Source organism: Periophthalmus magnuspinnatus, chromosome 21 (genome assembly GCF_009829125.3).
Source record: "Periophthalmus magnuspinnatus isolate fPerMag1 chromosome 21, fPerMag1.2.pri, whole genome shotgun sequence".
Lineage (NCBI taxonomy): Eukaryota > Metazoa > Chordata > Actinopteri > Gobiiformes > Gobiidae > Periophthalmus > Periophthalmus magnuspinnatus.
The window spans coordinates 13,762,193-13,780,600 of record NC_047146.1 but is presented as its reverse complement, the minus strand read 5'-3'; the positions used below and the strand labels follow the sequence as shown (position 1 = coordinate 13,780,600).

General features: G+C 37.3%; 3 protein-coding genes across 5 annotated transcripts in view; 2 read left to right on the top strand and 1 right to left on the bottom strand.

The window, feature by feature from the left end:
• The first annotated feature begins 425 nt into the window (after positions 1 to 425).
• Positions 426 to 14,716, top strand: fap (fibroblast activation protein, alpha). Of its 2 annotated transcripts, XM_055230365.1 has the most exons (26): positions 426 to 484; positions 612 to 693; positions 2,405 to 2,491; positions 3,617 to 3,711; positions 3,794 to 3,868; positions 3,940 to 3,992; positions 4,070 to 4,142; positions 4,223 to 4,343; positions 5,353 to 5,507; positions 6,627 to 6,724; positions 6,808 to 6,937; positions 7,242 to 7,280; positions 7,357 to 7,455; positions 7,529 to 7,599; positions 7,705 to 7,758; positions 8,199 to 8,323; positions 8,412 to 8,462; positions 8,982 to 9,080; positions 9,287 to 9,356; positions 10,424 to 10,618; positions 11,585 to 11,639; positions 11,725 to 11,824; positions 13,141 to 13,199; positions 13,272 to 13,344; positions 13,486 to 13,559; positions 13,671 to 14,716. In XM_055230365.1, exons 1-26 carry the CDS (start codon positions 482 to 484, stop codon positions 13,770 to 13,772), a joined length of 2,238 nt encoding a protein of 745 aa, XP_055086340.1. In that variant the 5' UTR covers positions 426 to 481; the 3' UTR covers positions 13,773 to 14,716. The 2 variants fall into 2 exon arrangements, 1 of the variants encoding a protein (XP_055086340.1); XR_008649168.1 differs by lacking the exon at positions 13,671 to 14,716 and having other exon boundaries at positions 466 to 484; positions 13,141 to 13,204.
• A 92-nt stretch (positions 14,717 to 14,808) lies between these two features.
• gcgb (glucagon b) lies at positions 14,809 to 16,679 on the top strand. Of its 2 annotated transcripts, none has more exons than XM_055230366.1 (4): positions 14,809 to 15,057; positions 15,155 to 15,257; positions 15,546 to 15,692; positions 16,308 to 16,679. In XM_055230366.1, exons 2-4 carry the CDS (start codon positions 15,169 to 15,171, stop codon positions 16,423 to 16,425), a joined length of 354 nt encoding a protein of 117 aa, XP_055086341.1. In that variant the 5' UTR covers positions 14,809 to 15,057; positions 15,155 to 15,168; the 3' UTR covers positions 16,426 to 16,679. The 2 variants fall into 2 exon arrangements, with proteins under 2 accessions (XP_055086341.1, XP_033842738.1); XM_033986847.2 differs by having other exon boundaries at positions 14,809 to 15,058; positions 15,158 to 15,257.
• A 1,067-nt stretch (positions 16,680 to 17,746) lies between these two features.
• Positions 17,747 to 18,408, bottom strand: part of LOC117389295 (sodium-driven chloride bicarbonate exchanger) — a 55,051-nt gene continuing 54,389 nt past the window's right edge. The window contains exon 32 of the mRNA XM_033986944.2: positions 17,747 to 18,335. The gene's annotated coding sequence lies outside the window, so the exon portion shown is untranslated. The remainder of the gene's footprint in view (positions 18,336 to 18,408) is intronic.

Below are 18,408 nucleotides of genomic sequence, written 5' to 3'. Positions count from 1 at the left end.
AGTGTTTAGTCTTGTCTCAGTTTCAAAATAAGTCCAAAGTGCAGTTTTGTCCCAATTTTGAAGTAGTTTGCGCACGTTTACGCACCCTTATAGCCAAATTAATCACCTACAACCCCGAAAAGCGCGGATAATCAATCAGTAGTAAACAGTGCTAGCGTTCCTAAATGTAAATATCCAGTTGGGTCCGTAGTTGTCCCCTTTTCTGCTGACTTGGAGGAGTTTTCCCTGTGCTTTTCCCTGTGCCTGCGCTGTGGAATGTAGTGCAGCAGCGGGATGTGCAGGGAGACTTCTGCAGGACTCATAAACCCGGAGCGGTCCTAGACATGTTTTTTACCATCAGGCTAATTAACGGGGCCTTTGTTTTATCGCGAGAGTATGATTAAAAGTTCTAAAATTCCAGTAAACGTCGGCGTGCGCGCGGGACACTTGTGAAGGGCGTGGGATTGGCTGCGCGTGCCATCGAGGAACTCATCACTTCAGCATGGTCAGTAGGTTCTGTCATCAAAATTACAACAATAACACAATTAATACTCTATAAAAGCATGCTAAAGTGTGAATAAAGTACTGTTCCGTGGGTGTAGGGTGAGTTTTAACGCGTTTTTCTGCTTCAGGGCTACCGCAAGGTGCTGTGGTGGGTGGTCGGCGCCGCTGTCGTCATCACGTTAATAACAATTCCAGCTATATATTTGAACAGTAAGGTTTTTTTTCTATATTTACTTTTGTTCCTTCGCTTCTGCCCTCTTTTTCCTCCTGTTTTCCGTGTTGGACCTGTCTAACCGGTGTCCTGCGTGGCATATCTTTAAATGTCACCAGGTCATTTCACAAATCTTGCCATTTTTATGTAACTATTTGGATAAATTCACTGTGTTTCGTCACATAACTAGAAAAAAGTCCAGACAATTCATTAACGTGAAAGATGTGCGCGTTTCTCACTTTGAAATAGCGCCGCCTTGTGTCTGAAGTAGGGCTATGGTCCTGTCTTGCAGATACAGCAAAGAGTTTTTGATGGGTCAGGTTAATGGTAGATTTCTGTATAAAAAACTTTCAATCGTTCAACTAGGCTACAATAAATATACAATAAATACCGGTCTGTAGTATTACATGTTAATAAGTGTGTTTTTATCTTACTAAACTGTTGTATAAGCTGTAAGTGTAATGTAATTATGGTAAACATGTCACCTACTCACCTAACCTTTTTGTTATTTACCCAAAAATCTCTTGCATAGGTGATGCTATGTCATGCAGTCTCATTTATTTTGACAAAGACATCACATAGTCCTGCTTTCTCCAGTCCTCCTCCTCTCTCCGGCTCTCTGTCCCCTCCTCCTCCTCTCTCCGGTCCTCCTCCTCCTCTCTCCAGCTTCCTCCTTCTCTCTCCTCCTTTCTCGCACCATTCCTCCGCCTCTGCCCATCTTTCTATCCCTTCTCCTTCCCCCCCTCCTTCTCTTTCTCCTCTGTCTGGTTCTCTTCCTCTCTCCAGCCCTTTGTCCCCTCTCCTCCTCCTCCTCCTCCTTCTCTTTCTCCTCTATCTGGTTCTCTTCCTCTCTCCTGCTCTTTGTCCCCTCTCCTCCTCCTCCTCCTCCTCCTCCTCCTCCTTCTCTTTCTCCTCTGTCTGGTTCTCTTCCTCTCTCCTGCTCTTTGTCCCCTCTCCTCCTCCTCCTCCTCCTCCTTCTCTTTCTCCTCTGTCTGGTTCTCTTCCTCTCTCCTGCTCTTTGTCCCCTCTCCTCCTGCTCCTCTTTCTCCTCTGCCTGGTTCTCTTCCTCTCTCCAGCTCTTTGTCCCCTCTCCTCCTTCTCTCTTCTCCTCCTCTCTCTCTGTCCAGTCCTCCTCTTCCTGTCTCCAGCTCTCTGGCCCCTCTTCTCCTCTCTTGACCCTCCTCTCCTTGTCCACCACCTCTACCCCCTCCCCATTTCCTCCTCCTCTCTCTCCAGTCCTCCCCCTCCCTTCCAGCCTTCTGTCCCCTCTCCTCCTCTTTCTCATCCTCTCACCTCCTCTCTCCAGTTCTCTATCCCCTCTCCTCTTCAACCTCTCTCCAGTCCTCCTTCTCTCTCCAGTCCTCCTGCTCTCTCCAGTTCTCTGTCTCCTTTCTAACTCTTCCAATCTGGTTCTCCTCTCTCAAACTAGTCCTCCTCTCCCCAGCTCCAGCTCTGTTACCTCTACTCCTCGTCCTCCTCTCCTGCTCCTCCTCTCTCTCTTTCCAGTCCTCCTCCTCTCTCCAGTTCTCTGTCTTCTTTCCATCTCCTCCTCCTAGCTCCTTCCTCTCCTCCCTCACAACGCTCTTCATCTTCCTCCTCCTGCTCCTTGTCCTCCTCCTCTTTCCTGCTCCTCCTCTCTCTCCAGTCCTCCTCCTCTCTCCAGCTCTCTGTCCTCCTTTGTAGTGCATTCTTATGTGCTTGTTGTTTCAGAAAGTGCTCCCAAAAAGCTGTTTGACATTGAGGACTATTTTAATGACACTATTCGATGGAAGTCCTACAGTATGCATTGGATATCAGGTACATGGGACACTTTCTTGGTCCTTACAGTGCATATGACAGATTTTCATGTTTTTTCTAGTCTATTTGTGGAAAATATATATCCTAGTGTGGCATTTTTTGTGTAAAAATAAAGTTGAGAACAAAAGTACAGGTACAGGAAGTAGCGGTGACTTGTAAAACCAAATACTTCTACCTATCCTTCCACAATGATGGGACAATTTACAATCAGAGAAGGTGTTTTTCGGACATTTTAAACATTCATTTACCACAATAAAGGTTTCATTTACGGTAGTTTTTATTAGTTATTTATTAGTGTAATCATGACAGTTGTATAATTTACCTGTTTTGACGCTTGTTAATTTTATAGTTGCTCGATAAAAGTTGTGGAATTATATCTACGTATGTCCAGTGGTGGAAGAAGTTCTCAATTTTGTTACTTAATCAAAAAATACAGATTACTCAAGTAAAAGTAAAAGTACTGCATGAAAAAATCTACTTAAGTAAAAGTGCCTGTTTAAAATGTACATTTAGAGTAAAAAGTTAAAGTATTTGACACAGATTTTGATTATGTGTTGTTTATTTATTAAAGTGTTAAATGTAGTAATATAGAGTAAAAATGATACATATTTTGGTCAACAGTAATACTACAAATGAATTTCTTAGCTTTTCTTAAAATTTTGTGTATTTGTTTTTGTTTGCTCAAATCTGAAGCATGAACTTGAAACTTTAGTCAGGATGTTACCACGAACATGGTAAAAATAACTCTTCAGATCATATAAAAAAGTACTTTTTACTTTTCAGTCCAGTTAAAAAATGTAGTGGAATCAAAAGCATCAAATGCAGTGAAGTAAAAGTAAAAAGTACACACTGTAAAATTGACTTACAGATACCATAAAAATTGTACTTAAGTAAAGTACTTTACTACCACTACTTTATTACCTTCCACCACTGCCTGGCACATCTGTTGTCCTTTTCCAAACAGGAAGTACATTGTAAACCAAATTTAAACAAACTTGAAAAAACAGGCAAGAGTTTTTAGTGAATTCTTAAATATAATTATGTTGACTATTTCTTTGTGTAATTATTAGTCTAACCTGCCACATGTCATGTTTCCTCAATTTAATGTTCCATTTCTATTTGCAGATAAGGAGTATTTGCACAGATTAAAAGATGGGAACTACATGCGTTACAATGTAGAAACAAAAGAGGAGTCCCTTTATATCAGCAATATGACATTTGTAATAAATATTCCCAATAGTTAAATTGTTAAATTAAACAAGTTTGAAAGTAATCCTAAATAAATTTATATTTTCATTATAGGAACAAGTAGAGGCCACTGATTACATGTTGTCTGGTGACTACAACTTCGTAGCACTGGAGAGTAACTATACAAAGGTTAGTATATTTTTGTGAGTTTTCTACACTAATATTAAATGTATTTCACTCATATTTTTGTACTTTGTCAGAAATGGAGGCATTCTTACTCAGCCTCTTACACCATATTCAACAGGGAAACAAAGTAAGTGTTTTTGATTCCATTTTGTCAACACTTTTTTATGAATTTGGATTTTAATTTTGTAAATTTTTTACACACAGTTCATTTGTTACACCTGTGAATCTTCCTCCTGTGGTCCAGTACTTTTTCTGGAGTACAGTCGCAAACAAATATGTGAGTTTCTGATTTGAATTGGCTCGTAATGTGTCACGGTTACAATGCCAAAATAATCCTCATTATATAATTCCCCACAGGCCTATGTTTCAGATTTCAATGTATTTCTAAAATCGGACGTGAACGCTGATGCTGTTCAAGTAACATTCAATGGAAAAGAGAATGAGATCTCAAATGGGATTCCTGACTGGACATATGAGGGTCAGTAATATTATAATATAGATGTAAAAAAAAACAACTTGATAATGTTAATTTTAAAAAAAGTAGGAAGAAAAAAAAGTGAGTAAAATAATATATAAAAGTATGTTATGTACAGTATAGTGTAAAAATAATAATAGTAATAAAATAAATTACACTAGTTAAGGGGTGTCTGGGGGTCCTGTCTATTGTCTAATGTTAAAAGGTCCTATATTACACAAAATGTATTTCTGTGAGCTTTTAGTCTTGTTACAATGTTGTTACCTCATCAAAGACACACCCGGAGTTGTGTTTTGTTTCACTCTGTTTGCGTAAGCCTTTATTACGAGGCTGTCTACATCTCCAAAGCTCAAAATGCTTGTCAAAATCCACCTTATGATATCATGAAGCTGTAGTTGTCAAGTTGACAGCTACATTTTACCTTTAGTCCACTAGAGACTGTCAATTCCACGGCTGCAATCATCCAAATGATTCTAGTGAAGGTGCATGGGGTTTAAAAACACACTGGAGCACTTCCTGTATTACCACATGACATCACAGACTGTTTTCAGTTTTAGAAAAGACCTCAGCCTAAATATGCAGGGTTTGTGTGTTAAACATGTGTGAATGAAACAAAACACAACTCCAGGTAAGTTTGCGATAAGGAAACAACATAATAACATAGATCAGAAAATGGAATAACATGGATCCTTTAAAGTCAATTTAATCATACATTTCCTCTTTGCAGAAGAATATTTTTATGTCCAAACTGTCATTAGGTTTGGCCCTTAAGCCGCTAATGCACATTCATTTTGGCCTGCAGAGGAAAAAAAATGTCCCTGCTCTACTGCTGTACTGGTACAAGTGTAATGGCAATAAGGTTGGATCTAATATAATCATAAAAATTTCAAAATATTTTAAAAAGTAGTATTGATAAAACTACTCAGTCTGTATAAATGGTTCAAGTAAATGTAACTAATGATTACCCATTTGCAGTATGAAATAATGGATTTGCTTGTTTGTTTTGTTTCAGAGGAGGTGTTTGCATCAAATGGAGCATTGTGGTGGTCGACCAACTCCGTGTATCTGGCCTATGCAGAGTTTAATGACACACTGGTCCACAAAATAGAGTACACCTGGTACGGGAATGAGCAGTATCCTGAAACTGTGTCTGTGCCATACCCAAAGGTAAGGATATGACTGTTACCATGACAACTAAAACTATGTCCAAACATTATACTTGACAAAAAAGAAAACCAAATTATTCTTAGATCACATGCCCTGAGTATTCTAAAATATGTTTTTGAGCTTGATTGATGCAGTTATTCAACAACAGGTGTTTTACTTCAAAAAACATACATTCTTACTGTGTGCAACTTGCCACTCCACAGATCTGACCTGTAACTTGGCCTGGTGGGGCCAAATGTTTGTCTTAATTGTCATTGACAATTTAAAGTCATACTGTGGCAAATTTCAAACATAGCAATAATATCTCCATAGAGACAAGTACTGGAAAGGTAAAGCAGTGTTCCATTAGTAATGCAAATATGTTCACTAATTCCTTTATCAATCCCTTTTTAATATTTAAATACAAGGGCATAAGTTGTGTATTAATTTTTATGGTTTGATTCAAACAAAATGTACAGTACAAAATTCAAACTAATGTACTGTCAGTTTTTATTTGAAGGCACTTATATGTTTTTTGTTTTGTTTTGTTTTTCTACCATGTTATAACGTTCCCTCATCAAAAACATGCCTGAAGAAGTTTTAGATCTTGTTTTTAGCAATCTTGTCCGGGCCCTATTCAAAACCTCTTCACGGTTAGCTTTACGATTCTGTTGAATGCTCCGTCCACAAGCCTCAGTCATCCCGCAGAACAATTATCCATAATTATACAAAAACATGATATGAAACTGTACACAACAACTAGTCAAACATGATGAGATGTGCAGTAGTTTCATTAGTGGAAACAACGCTGATTGTTTTGTGATAGCACTCTAAAGGGGGAGTGACTTAGCACAAAGAGCAAAGGGAGGGGAGATTCAGAGCATGAAAAAAGTGAAATTTATAAAACACATGAATACATTGTTTTCGGCAAATATAGCATTTTCAAAACAATAAAAGATCACATTAAATTAGTTATGTGTTACAGTTTATACCCTACAGAAGTAAAATACTCCCTCTTCAAATCTTTCAGGGGACTAGAGACAATAGCTGAATTCATAAATTTTATACCTTGTACTGTATTATTATTTATTGTAATTTTTTTTATGCCAGATTGCACTTAATATTATATATTTCGTCCAGGCGGGCTCCACTCTCCCAACGGTGCGCCTCTACGTGGTCGACACTTCAAACCCTTCTCGCCGCTCGCCGCTCGTGGCCCCGGCGTCCATGTTATCCGTGTGAGTATTTTTACCTTTCACTGCATGATTTTTAGCTCTGCACTTGGTGAAAATCCTTGTCACTTTGTGTCTTGTCTTTCCAGTGATCACATTTTGTGCTCAGTGACCTGGGTGACAGACCAACGCGTCGCTGTGCAGTGGATGACCCGGAAACAAAACTATGTGATTGTACAGTTATATGAGTTTGATGGAAGCAGCTGGGTGGAAAAACAGGTAGTTTTTTATTTATTTATTTATTTATTTATTTATTTATTTTTATTTTTATTTTTATTTTTATTTTTATTTTTATTTTTATTTTTATTTTATTTTTTTTATAAAAATTGGTTTGCAAAATAAATGAAAAAATAAAAACATGTATACTGTATAATTGATACTTGTTTTTGACAATGCTTTCAATATTTATCTCTATGTTGATGTTGTTATTTGCATCTGACCCTTGGTAAATTTTCATTTTGAGATTCCTGTATATTCCATTACCAAAACTTAACTTTTATTTTATTTATTTATTTATTTTTAGATATTTGAACAAAGAAGCAGGACCGGCTGGGTTGGCCGTGTAAGTTTTTCACAAAGAACTTTGAAAAACATATATTCACATCGTGGATGAACTAATATTTATTTATCGTTTACAGTATGTTCCTCTACCTCTTTTCTTTGCCGAAGATAAGCTGAGTTTCTATAAAGTTATGAGCGACAGCCACGGATACAAACACATTCATTACGTGAAAGATGTAAGTGTAATTTCTCTATAAAAACACAATTAGCTATAAAAGACCTCATATTATATGTTGTTTGTTCATTAAGGGAAAAGCCACGCCCATAACGTCAGGAGAGTGGGAGGTGACCTATATCAACAAATTAACCAAAGACGCCATGTGAGAGATCATGCATATGTGCTGTTATAAATCATTAAAGTTGTAAATTGAATATTGTTTGAATATGAAGTATGTTAATGACTGTCACGTTTCACTTGTGTACAGATATTTTGTGAGTAATCAGAATGAAGGCATACCAGTGAAGATTAATCAGTATAGGTATGTCTGTTTACTTTCATCTATATGGGTTGAATTTGCATCATTCCACATAGTTTAAAAGAACTCTATGTAAGATTTAAAAGTTTCACTGCTGAAACCTTATCCACATAAAACATAAACTGACACAAAGGTCTGTCAGCACAAAAACAAAACAGTATTTTTGTCAGTTGAAAGTACTTTAAGCTGTAATGTTCAGATTTACATGTTTTCCCTTTGGATATTTCCTTCAAAAACAGTGAATCGTCTTTAGTGTTACGCTGGTTCCCCAATTTCAGACATGTGTATGCAGCTTATTGTCCAGATATGTTATGTAGCCTGGGTAATTGTGAGACGAAGCATACATTAGATTAAAAATACTTTATTAAATCATACAAAAATAATAAAATGCCCTGCTGGAAATCTAGAAAAGGCTCTGTCATAAGTGTAATATTATGTTTCAGGATCAGGATTGGCAGTTCACACTCAGCTCCAGAGTGCCTCTCCTGTGACCTGCGCCCAGAGAGGTGTCAGTACAACACTGCATACTTCAGTTATGACGCCTCGTATTACAGACTGGACTGCACTGGTTAGTTTGCTGTATAATATGTATCAGAACTCTATAGTTATTCTTGTATACACTGGTGGTAATTGTGTGATGAACTGTGTTTGAACAGGACCTGGGCTGCCCGTCTACACTCTGATGGACAATAGAGGAGCAGGTGCAGGTATGTACTGAAACCACACACCTGTGCAGCAGTGATGAAAGAGAAGGAAATGCATATAAGATTTTGATTTAAAGTTTCATACACTTAACCTATCTGTGTCCCAGACACAAGTTACACATGTTCAAATCAAATATATGACAACAATTGTAATGCTGATTTATCCTTAATTTCAAAATCATTGGACATGATGGCCAAGTTATTCATGTTATAGTTTGGATAATCATTTTGAGAACTAAAACATCAATCAGAAAGCAGAATGAGCCCCGCCAACAGTCTCTCAATTGAGTTGCCAGTTTCACTGCTGAAATCCAGTTGGTTTAAACTTAAAAGGACTCTCTCTAATCTGAATCATCACTGTCTAAACCCCAGCTCCTAGTGTTGTAACAATACTAACATTTCAAACTCGATTTCAAAACTAGTGAATAGACTCAATAACGATTCCAGTGCCATGATGATACTAAAAAAACTTTAAATCATACATAGTACTCTTTTTTCATATTACCATGTGGTCTTTCTCAGAACTCTCCCTTCTTGAAGACAACAAAGAACTGGAAAATATGCTCTCAGACTTCCAAATGCCAACAATGAAGTACGGTACATTCAAAGTAGCTGGATTTGGTGAGTTTTTAAAAGTATATATATATATATATATATATATATATATATATAAAGAATATTAAAAAAAACTTGCATACTGTAATAAGCTATAATGATATTACATAATGTGTCACTTAATTTAAAGCTTTTGAATGTCCTGTAAGACAATACACAAAAGCCAAGGCATTATCATAAGATGCCTAACTCTTATAACATTTTGCCTGCAGATCTCTGGTATCAAATGATGCTGCCACCAAATTTCAAGAAGTCCAAAAAATATCCCCTTCTTATTGATGTGTGAGTATAAAAGTCATGTATAACCTATGTAAAGACATTACATGCATTTTTTGGTTTTCAAATTCTAGATGCAAGTGATCACATATTTTTAATGAATATCCAAAACTAAAATCTACAAATGCTGAACTTGTTGAACCTCACGATTAGGAATGTGCCAATACTGATAGTGGAATTGGATATTGGTGCCAATTCAGAAAATTTGCTGGATTGTGTATCAGATCCATCCTGGTTGGGCCTTTAATTGGATATAATAAGATTTACTGTTTATGGGCTAATGTAATGTAATGTAATGGAGCCCATTAACAATAGTTCAACAGTTACTTGAAGAATATATTAGAGCTACATAATCGATCTGTAATAAGTCATGTGTTTTGAGGAAAAATGGGAAAATGCTTGGCACACAGTGAATATATTTGGTTTTGGGCTAATACTCAATAAAAAATCAATATTGCGTTGTATTGCTGAATTGATGTTCTTACTCAATATAGTAAAACATAAATCATATCACTAACAGCAGTAGTTTCACCCCCATTCTTATTAAAGGCCTTGTACCCAATTTTTTTTCTCATGTATTTGAACAGGGACAACAGATGGAAACTAGCCTGTGGCTAAAATCTGGCATATTTACATATGTATCTTATGTTCATTAATATGCACTGTCCCTTTTCTAAATAAATAAATAAATAAACAAAAATGTATCTTGCCTCCTCACAGATATATTGTATAACCAGTTCTTCAAAAAATGTCATCTGTGTACTCTTTGCATCTAATTATTACGCGTTTCATTGTCCAATAACCAGGAAGTGCATGTTAGCAGGCTAGTTGTTGTTAGCTTTACCAGCAAAACTCCACACTGTTCTCTTGAGAGTTGTGAAAGCACTTATAAACTTGTGGTGAATAATTAGGATGTTAAGAATGCATAAGGTAAGTGAGGAATAACTTTGGACCATTACAAACTGTTGAACTGAACGTTTTTAAGATGGTAAAAATCAAGTGCAGAACCTTTAAATATTGTAGGCTGATAGAATATTGTGACGTTCTGACGTGCCCCCTGCTGCTGCACACAGGTATGGAGGCCCCTGCAGTCAGACCGTGTCCTACCGTTACAAACTGAACTGGGCCACATACCTCACCAGCACCCACGACATCATCTACGCCAGCTTCGACGGACGAGGAAGCGGTTACCAAGGAGACCAAATCCTTCACTCCATCTACCACAGGCTCGGGACGTATGAAGTGGAGGACCAACTCTTCGCAATAAGGTAAAGTAAACGGGAAAAACCCAAATCAGGCGTGTTTTTAGTGTTGCTGAATTTCATCATGTCAGCGGGTGCAATTGTATCTTATGGGTCATTTTGTAATTTTGGAACATCCAAAGGAAAAATACAAAAAATGTTGAATTTGTTATAGGAATTGGGAACACGAATATCAATCTTATGTTAAACTCCTTTCAGTTGACAGCAATCATACATGTGTAAGTAATTAATGCAGCCCTTTAGGGAACTATTGAGACATAATTTTACACACAGTCACACATTTTTTTTTCTTGTTAATAGTCCCAGTATTTACAGATCTATTAACTATAAACTATTCTAAAACATTTGCCTCCACCTTAATTTTAAAGAAGACCTAAAGTGCGTGTGTCTGCTACATAGTTACTGTCTATTACACCCTAGGATCATAATTTACACATTTTAAATTGGGATATTAATCTAAAACGACTTAATAAAAGAAACAAAACAGCTGACTTCCGCATCAGAAAACTGCAGTGTGCAATGGGAGCTGACGCCGTCTTATACATCATCACAACAAAGAGTCAACACCTTCAATGAACAGCTGCAGATCACACTAGCGAGCAGCAGATTTATTTTTTTTTTTTCATTTGTACCAGAATGAATACGCAACACTGCCGAAAATTGACTTTTAAGAGCTTTTAATCATGTTATAGTTGATTCCCCTTCTCATTTCAGCTACACACTCAAAGTTGTATTTAAAGTCATCCATGGATATCAGTCTGGTCACCTCTTCCTCCATCGCATCTCGAGCCAGGCTCAAACATGATCGTGCACTCAGATTTGTTTATTTCATTTGTGATTCCCGTAACCCCCATACACACCTATACCTGCTCTATATTCACTTACAAAAAAAATCCAGAAGTGTGAATTGCACTACATGAGTTCTATACTAAAATGAAACTGCCTTGTAAATTGTGTGTCCCTGTGTTGTAGAAAATTTATCGACATGGGCTTTGTGGATAAAGACAGAGTAGCCATGTGGGGATGGGTGAGTACGCAGCATTATTGTGTACTGTTCATATTATACAGTGATTTCAGATCATCTTTTAGCCTGTTGGTTCATATGGTTTCAGTCATATGGAGGTTACGTCACTGCGATGGCGTTGGGATCCGGCAGTGGGCTGCTCAAGTGTGGGATCTCTGTGGCCCCAGTGGCCGAATGGGAATACTATGGTATGTATTGTTACAGGAAAGAGTAGTTTCTAAAATTGCATAAAAATACTTTTAAAAAAACAAAAAAAACAAGCTAGTCAAAATAGTCTAAACTAAAAAACTAGAAGAATTCAAAAATAAGCTTAAAAATAGCAAAATAAATAAATAACTTATTTTAAATAATGAAAATAAACTAAAATAAAAACAACTGACCATCTAAGGTCAAGGTAGGTGACAGTAGCTGTAGTTGGTAGAGCACTGGTCCTCGTGGCTGGCAGTTCAAATCCCGTCAACATAAAGATTGTGAAACATATTCAGCAGACAGTAAAACACAAGCAAAAACACACAAGAAATGTCAAATTAAAACACCAAGGAGTAGTCTATGAGTACGAGTAGGAGTAGCTATGAAGAAACTTATCTAGTCCCTGTTCACTTTACAACAAACCAACTTACAAAGATATTAAAAATACACCATGCTAAAACTTTTATAATATGAGAAGCAAATTCTACCATAAAAATAATTCATAAAAAACAACTTTGACATCAGCAGCCCTTTTTTTCTTCTTTTTTGAGTTGTTTTTACTATAAGTGTGAGTGGGAAAGTCAGTTTAGTGTTTACCACCAGCGTAATTGTCTGTGTCTGTATCTGTATGCAGCTCGCTTGAACGGACCAGCGCTCTTGATTCAACATTCCACATGGCGCTGAAATGCAGCCACTTCCAAGAAAACGCTTTAATTATTCATAATTCATAATGAACAAATCATTTATTAAGAATGATTCAGCCTTAGTAACTACTAATAGCCTAACTCCTAAACCTAAACCTTAAAATATGTAGCGTAGTGTGTGAGTCTTTCTTAATAAATTGTGTGTCCATTATGAATTAAAGCCACAGTATGTAACCTTTTAGCCAAAAAATAGACTAAAATAAATGCATGTTTTCTTTTTGGTTGTTTTTATTTCACTTTCACAACACATATCAAAAGTGTGGGTCCTTACTGTGAGCGGGCTTGCATCGCCACAACCCTGACTCTTACTTGTTTCCTCGGAAATGCTGTTCTTTTAGTTATTATATTCTACACTTTGGCATAAAACGTATCTATCTAAATTTTTAGATAGTATCTATCTATCTAAATTTTTGTTTCCATGGAATCAGGTGAGGTGCCAGCTCCAGAAAGTTACATACTGTTCCTTTAAGTCTTTCTTCAGGTTCTGTTATGATGTAGTTATTATAAAGTGCAATTAAATTATTTGAAATCACTGGCATTGCTGATATTTCTGTTTGACAAACACAATTGACTTATTTCTGCTTAACATGATTTTCACTATGATTTGACAGACGCCGTGTACACAGAGCGCTACATGGGCACCCCCAGTGACAACCCAGACGGTTACAGAGTAAAGTCAGCCATTTTGTGCATCTACATCTGAAAACTTCCTTTACTGCCCTAACACTGCTTATTTGCACAGAACGGGAGCGTGATCACACGAGCCAAGAACTTCAAAAACGTAGACTTCCTGTTGATTCACGGCACAGCGGACGGTACGTGCCCAATTCCTTCTCTCTGCGTTTTGAACATGTGGTAGCCAAGTGACCAAAGTCGTCCACAGCATTTGTTTGCCCTGTGTTAATATGGCTTTTACACTTGTGTCACGTAGACAATGCACTCTCTCTGTCCACCAGATAATGTCCACTTCCAGCAGGCCGCACAGATCTCCAAGGCTCTGGTCAACGAACAAGTGGACTTTGAAGCTATGGTAAATATTAGCTGGAGGAAGTGCTTCTTGAATTGAGTTTATTGGTTGGTTCAATGGACCTGCGTATGCTGGAAATGCATATTTTTGGCTGATTTTTGTGTTTTTTTCCAGTGGTACACCGACAAGAACCACTCTCTGCGGGGATCAGCCTACCGCCATGTTTACACTCTGATGAGCCACTTTCTGAAAAAATGCTTCGCCACTTCAAAGTAGATGCATGGAAATTTATGACTGAAAACTGTTGAACTGTTTTTGAATATTTTTAAGATTTTTTTATATGCATATTTGTATGTCATGAATAATGTAAAATATGGCATTATGTAATTCTGACTTCCTCCAAAGAATTTTGTAGCAATGGACAGTATCATGTACGATTTTTTAAGGAATAGCCATTCACATCATGTTTTCCATCCATCCATTTTCTTCTGTTTATCTGGGGCCGGGTCACGGGAGTAAGAATCTAAGCCCGGACTCCCAGACTTCCCTCACCCCAGACATGTCCTCCAGCTCCTCCGGTGGGACCCCAAAACGTTCCCAGGCCAGCCCAGACACATAGTCCCTCCAGCTTGTCCTGGGTCTTCCCCGGAGCCTCCTCCCGGTGGGACATGCCCAAAACACCTCCTTAGGGATCATATTTTATCATTTTAAAATATGATGTAATGAAGTTTACTCATAGTTAAATTTCTGTTTTGAAGATTAGTCTGTATTATCTTTAAAAATGTTGCAAAGTTCCAATGCCTTGTCAGAGGTCTGTAATCTGGCAACAAATTAAAGATGAACTCTGTAACTTTTTTTTGTGTGGGGGGAAGCATCCATGCTACCATCTCGTTTCCATGGAGATGATATACGTTGCCTGGAATGTTCCACAGCATAGCATTAAATATATGTATCTTGCATTTATTCATTTATTCAATAGGTGTTCATAATGCTCAAAAAGAGAAAAACCTATATTATTACTTCGAGGGGCCTCTCCACAGATCTGACCTGTAACTTGTAAAAAATATGTTCAGTACTGTGGAAAATTCTAAGCGCAGCAATAGCATCTACATGGAGACAAACCAGTGACAGATCCTCCATCATAAAAGTTACGCAGTGCATCTTTAATGTTACAATGCACTGGTTGGCTTAATAAATCTGTTTGTTTTAATACGCACGTATCCATTCATCTTTTTAATTTTCTTGTACCAAAAACATTCCATATACAGCGTGTTCTTTCAGCACCATTTGTCATACTTCCCGTCAAACAGTAGTAGATGCGTGAACGTGACACCCAACCGTCCGATCAGTGCTTTTTTTAGACCAGTCAAACATGAGAGCTCTTAAGAATGGGGCTGATTAATGGATTGAGAGTAAAAGATGGTACATGTGACGAGAGACGGTCACCTGGGACGGTCGTGCACAGCGCCTATAAAATCCTGAAGACCATGAACGCACCACAAGACCATCCAGCAGCCATAGAAGAGACCGCACCAGCCAGACACTGTACAGAGGAGAGACAGGTGAGAGCGGCTCACTTTTGAAATACAGAAATTCATATTATTGTTCATGTAAATATAATATCTGATTTTATTTTATTTATATATATTTTTTTTTTACAGACGCTGCAAAAATGAGAAGCTCGTACTGTTTGGCTGGACTCCTGCTCCTTGTTCTTGTCCAGTGCAGTTGGCAGATACCAGACCAGGACCAAAACTCTATGTAAGAATATTTTTTATATAAAACATGAAAATTAAATCTTGCTTTCTTTGTTTATTTATATTGTGTTCTCTGACATCGATTTAATCTGGAAATGGTTTTTATTTAATATTTCTGAAAAAAACATATATTTGAATTTTGTAGAATTGGATCAATTATTTAATCAAGACATTTCCGCATTACTACAACTACTGTATATTATTAAGGATATTTTTACCATTCTTGGCTCTAATTGACTCTTATATTAGTATGTGGTATTGTAAGTAAGGACATGCACTTAATATTTACCAGGCTTTTAGTGGAAAACTCTGAACCAATGGAGAGCTCCAACATGAAGAGACATTCAGAGGGAACCTTCTCCAACGACTACAGCAAATATCTGGAGACGAGACGAGCGCAAGACTTTGTCCAGTGGCTCAAGAACTCCAAGAGGAACGGGTAAGCCCATTCTTCTGTTCAGTGTGCAGACCTGGGCGAGGAGCTGGGAGAGAGTCCTTCCACAAACACAATGGTCCAGTGTCTTAAGTAATACACTGAAACCACTTTGGCTCCTATGAGTCGATGAGAGTCTATGTGAAGAATGTTTTTTTTAGATATGTGCAGTGCCGTCGAATAAGGAAGGCTGAGAATCAGAATAAAGGAATAGGCAATATTTGGGCAAAAGTCTGCAAGTCTGTCAGATTCAAAAGGAAGTGTATGATGACCTTTTACATTTCAACTCTAATTTTTAACTTGTATAACTTGCATTGTAATTACATTGAAAGGTTTGTGGTAATTACATTTTTTTTTTAGCTTTATTGATATTGTGATATGTTTGAGACAGCTAAGTGTTTCAAAAATATTTAGGTGTCGTTAACCAGTTTTTTCCCTTCCAGTAGAATTTTCAGTTTTTCAGAAATTCACTTAAGCACTTTTAATTCTCAACCCCAAAAATCATTACTGACTAATTCACTACTCTAATTTCAACTTTACAACTTTTTTTTTTTGCTTTTACCTTTTACTCTGTTACTATTTCATGAATTTTCCTAATGCTATTTTCCTGTCCACCTCCAGTCTGTTCAGACGCCACGCGGACGGCACATTCACCAGCGATGTGAGCTCCTACCTCCAGGACCAGGCAGCCAAAGAGTTTGTGTCCTGGCTCAAGACCGGCCGGGGCAGACGAGAGTAGAACCCCCAACCCCACCACCACAATAAACCAATACAGCTCTCTCACTCTGCTCCAATCTCTATCCAATCTTCTGTCATTTGTCCCCATTCAAATTTTGATTTCAGCTGCCATATTGTAAGACATCAAATACCTTCTGTTGCATTCATTTTCAACATCTGGAATTCATTTTGTTCACTTAAGCGTATTGTAATCCTACTTTTATTTATTTTTTCCAATTTTATCTTGTCACGACCGCTCTCATCTCAAATTGCAATCTGTAGATAATCTATACTATCTTTCTTATTCATAAAGTCATATTTAGTTTTCAATAAAGAAATGTGATTAATCCTCGACTTGTAAATTTTGATGCAAGTATCAACAGAACAACAAACAAAACTATTTAAGCTAATTGATGTTGCGTTATCCGTCGCTAAAACACCCTGTGGACATATGCCTCTGGGGGGGATTAGCGGAGGGATTGATAGCAGGTGACAGCATGATTCACGTCACCTGTCAGAAACAAGACTGGATCAGAACTACCCACGTTGACAGGCAGCCAAGGCAGGGTTAGGCTTAATGAAAGACGGGGGAGTTGGCTAATCGGAGAACCCAAAGATAAGAGCTTGTAGTCGGGTCGGTGGTCTCTGGCTCGTCCCTCCTGGCATCCAGACAAAATGATAATTCACCAGGGCCTGTGCGTTGACATGCTCGGGGATGTGCCACCTCTCTCAGCTGTCAGCGCACATCAAACCATCTGCTCAGGAAGAAGGGAAGAAATACAAGTAGGAGGTATAGAGAGAGGTTTGGGAATTAAATTAAATAGTTGAGCTTAGATATTTATGTTGTCTCATTGCCATTGCATTGAAAGCATAGTCTAATCATACTAGAGGCACATTAAAGGGGATATACTGTATTGTGTATAATTGTTATAACAGTGTTCCCATCATTAATCTACTCGAAAGATATATTTTGATTGGCTCATGCATGTTCGAGTAATCCAGTATTGTCCTGCACTTCAGCTTGGGCTTGTTTCACCTCTGTAGTTTTGACCGCCGCAGTCTGATTTACTCTAATTGTAAGTGTTAACAAGCTATGCAAAATACGATTTTAAATCCAACCTATTTTTTTATATATGAATAGTGAGTGAAGCTATTGGGAGATGTGGATGGACACACATTTTTTCCCCTTAATTTAGTCTTATTTTTTACTCATGGGGATTGTGTACATGGTTGATTTGACTCATATAATAGCTTTTAGATGTTGTTTCACGCACCCAGGAGTTTGATCGTTCCATTAAGTCACATGTTTGACAAAATTGAATAAATTAATAATATTTTATTTTGCTCTTATCTTGAACATATTTATTGCAATTTTTGACATGATGGAAATAGTCACCATACATTATACAATTAACATACATAAATATAATAAATTATTTTAATTTACATACAAATACAACATCAGGGAAAATAGCACAGTTAATATTATTGCATGTAAAGCTGTAATTCTGCTCATTTCATAATAACTATACAAATACTTTAAAGTAATACTTTTGGTTCATCAGGTTTACTGTCCTCAAATGCACACCTAAAGTGCTCCTTTCAGTCATACTTTACAATCACACATTTATTTATAAACACAATATTTGAAGAGTAAAAATATTAATGAAGTTTTGTGCATTATTGTTGAGTACTTAAAGACATCAAAATACATTTTTAAAAAAAGTTTGTGCATCGCTGTAGCTTAAGGGAAACAGTTTATATATTTAGCTAGTTTAGCTTAACACAAGGTTTATGGAAATGACTGAAAAAGTGTGATATAAACCCACATTAACACAAAACATGTACAGGGACATACGCAGAACTGTCACATTTAGACTTCACAGACAAACACTACGCTCTGTCTGGTCGTGCGCAGGAGTTGCAGGACAACTGTGGGAAAGAGGAAGAATATATTTTAAGAATGTAAAGAACCTTATATTGTTCAGCAAATGTAACAACAAAA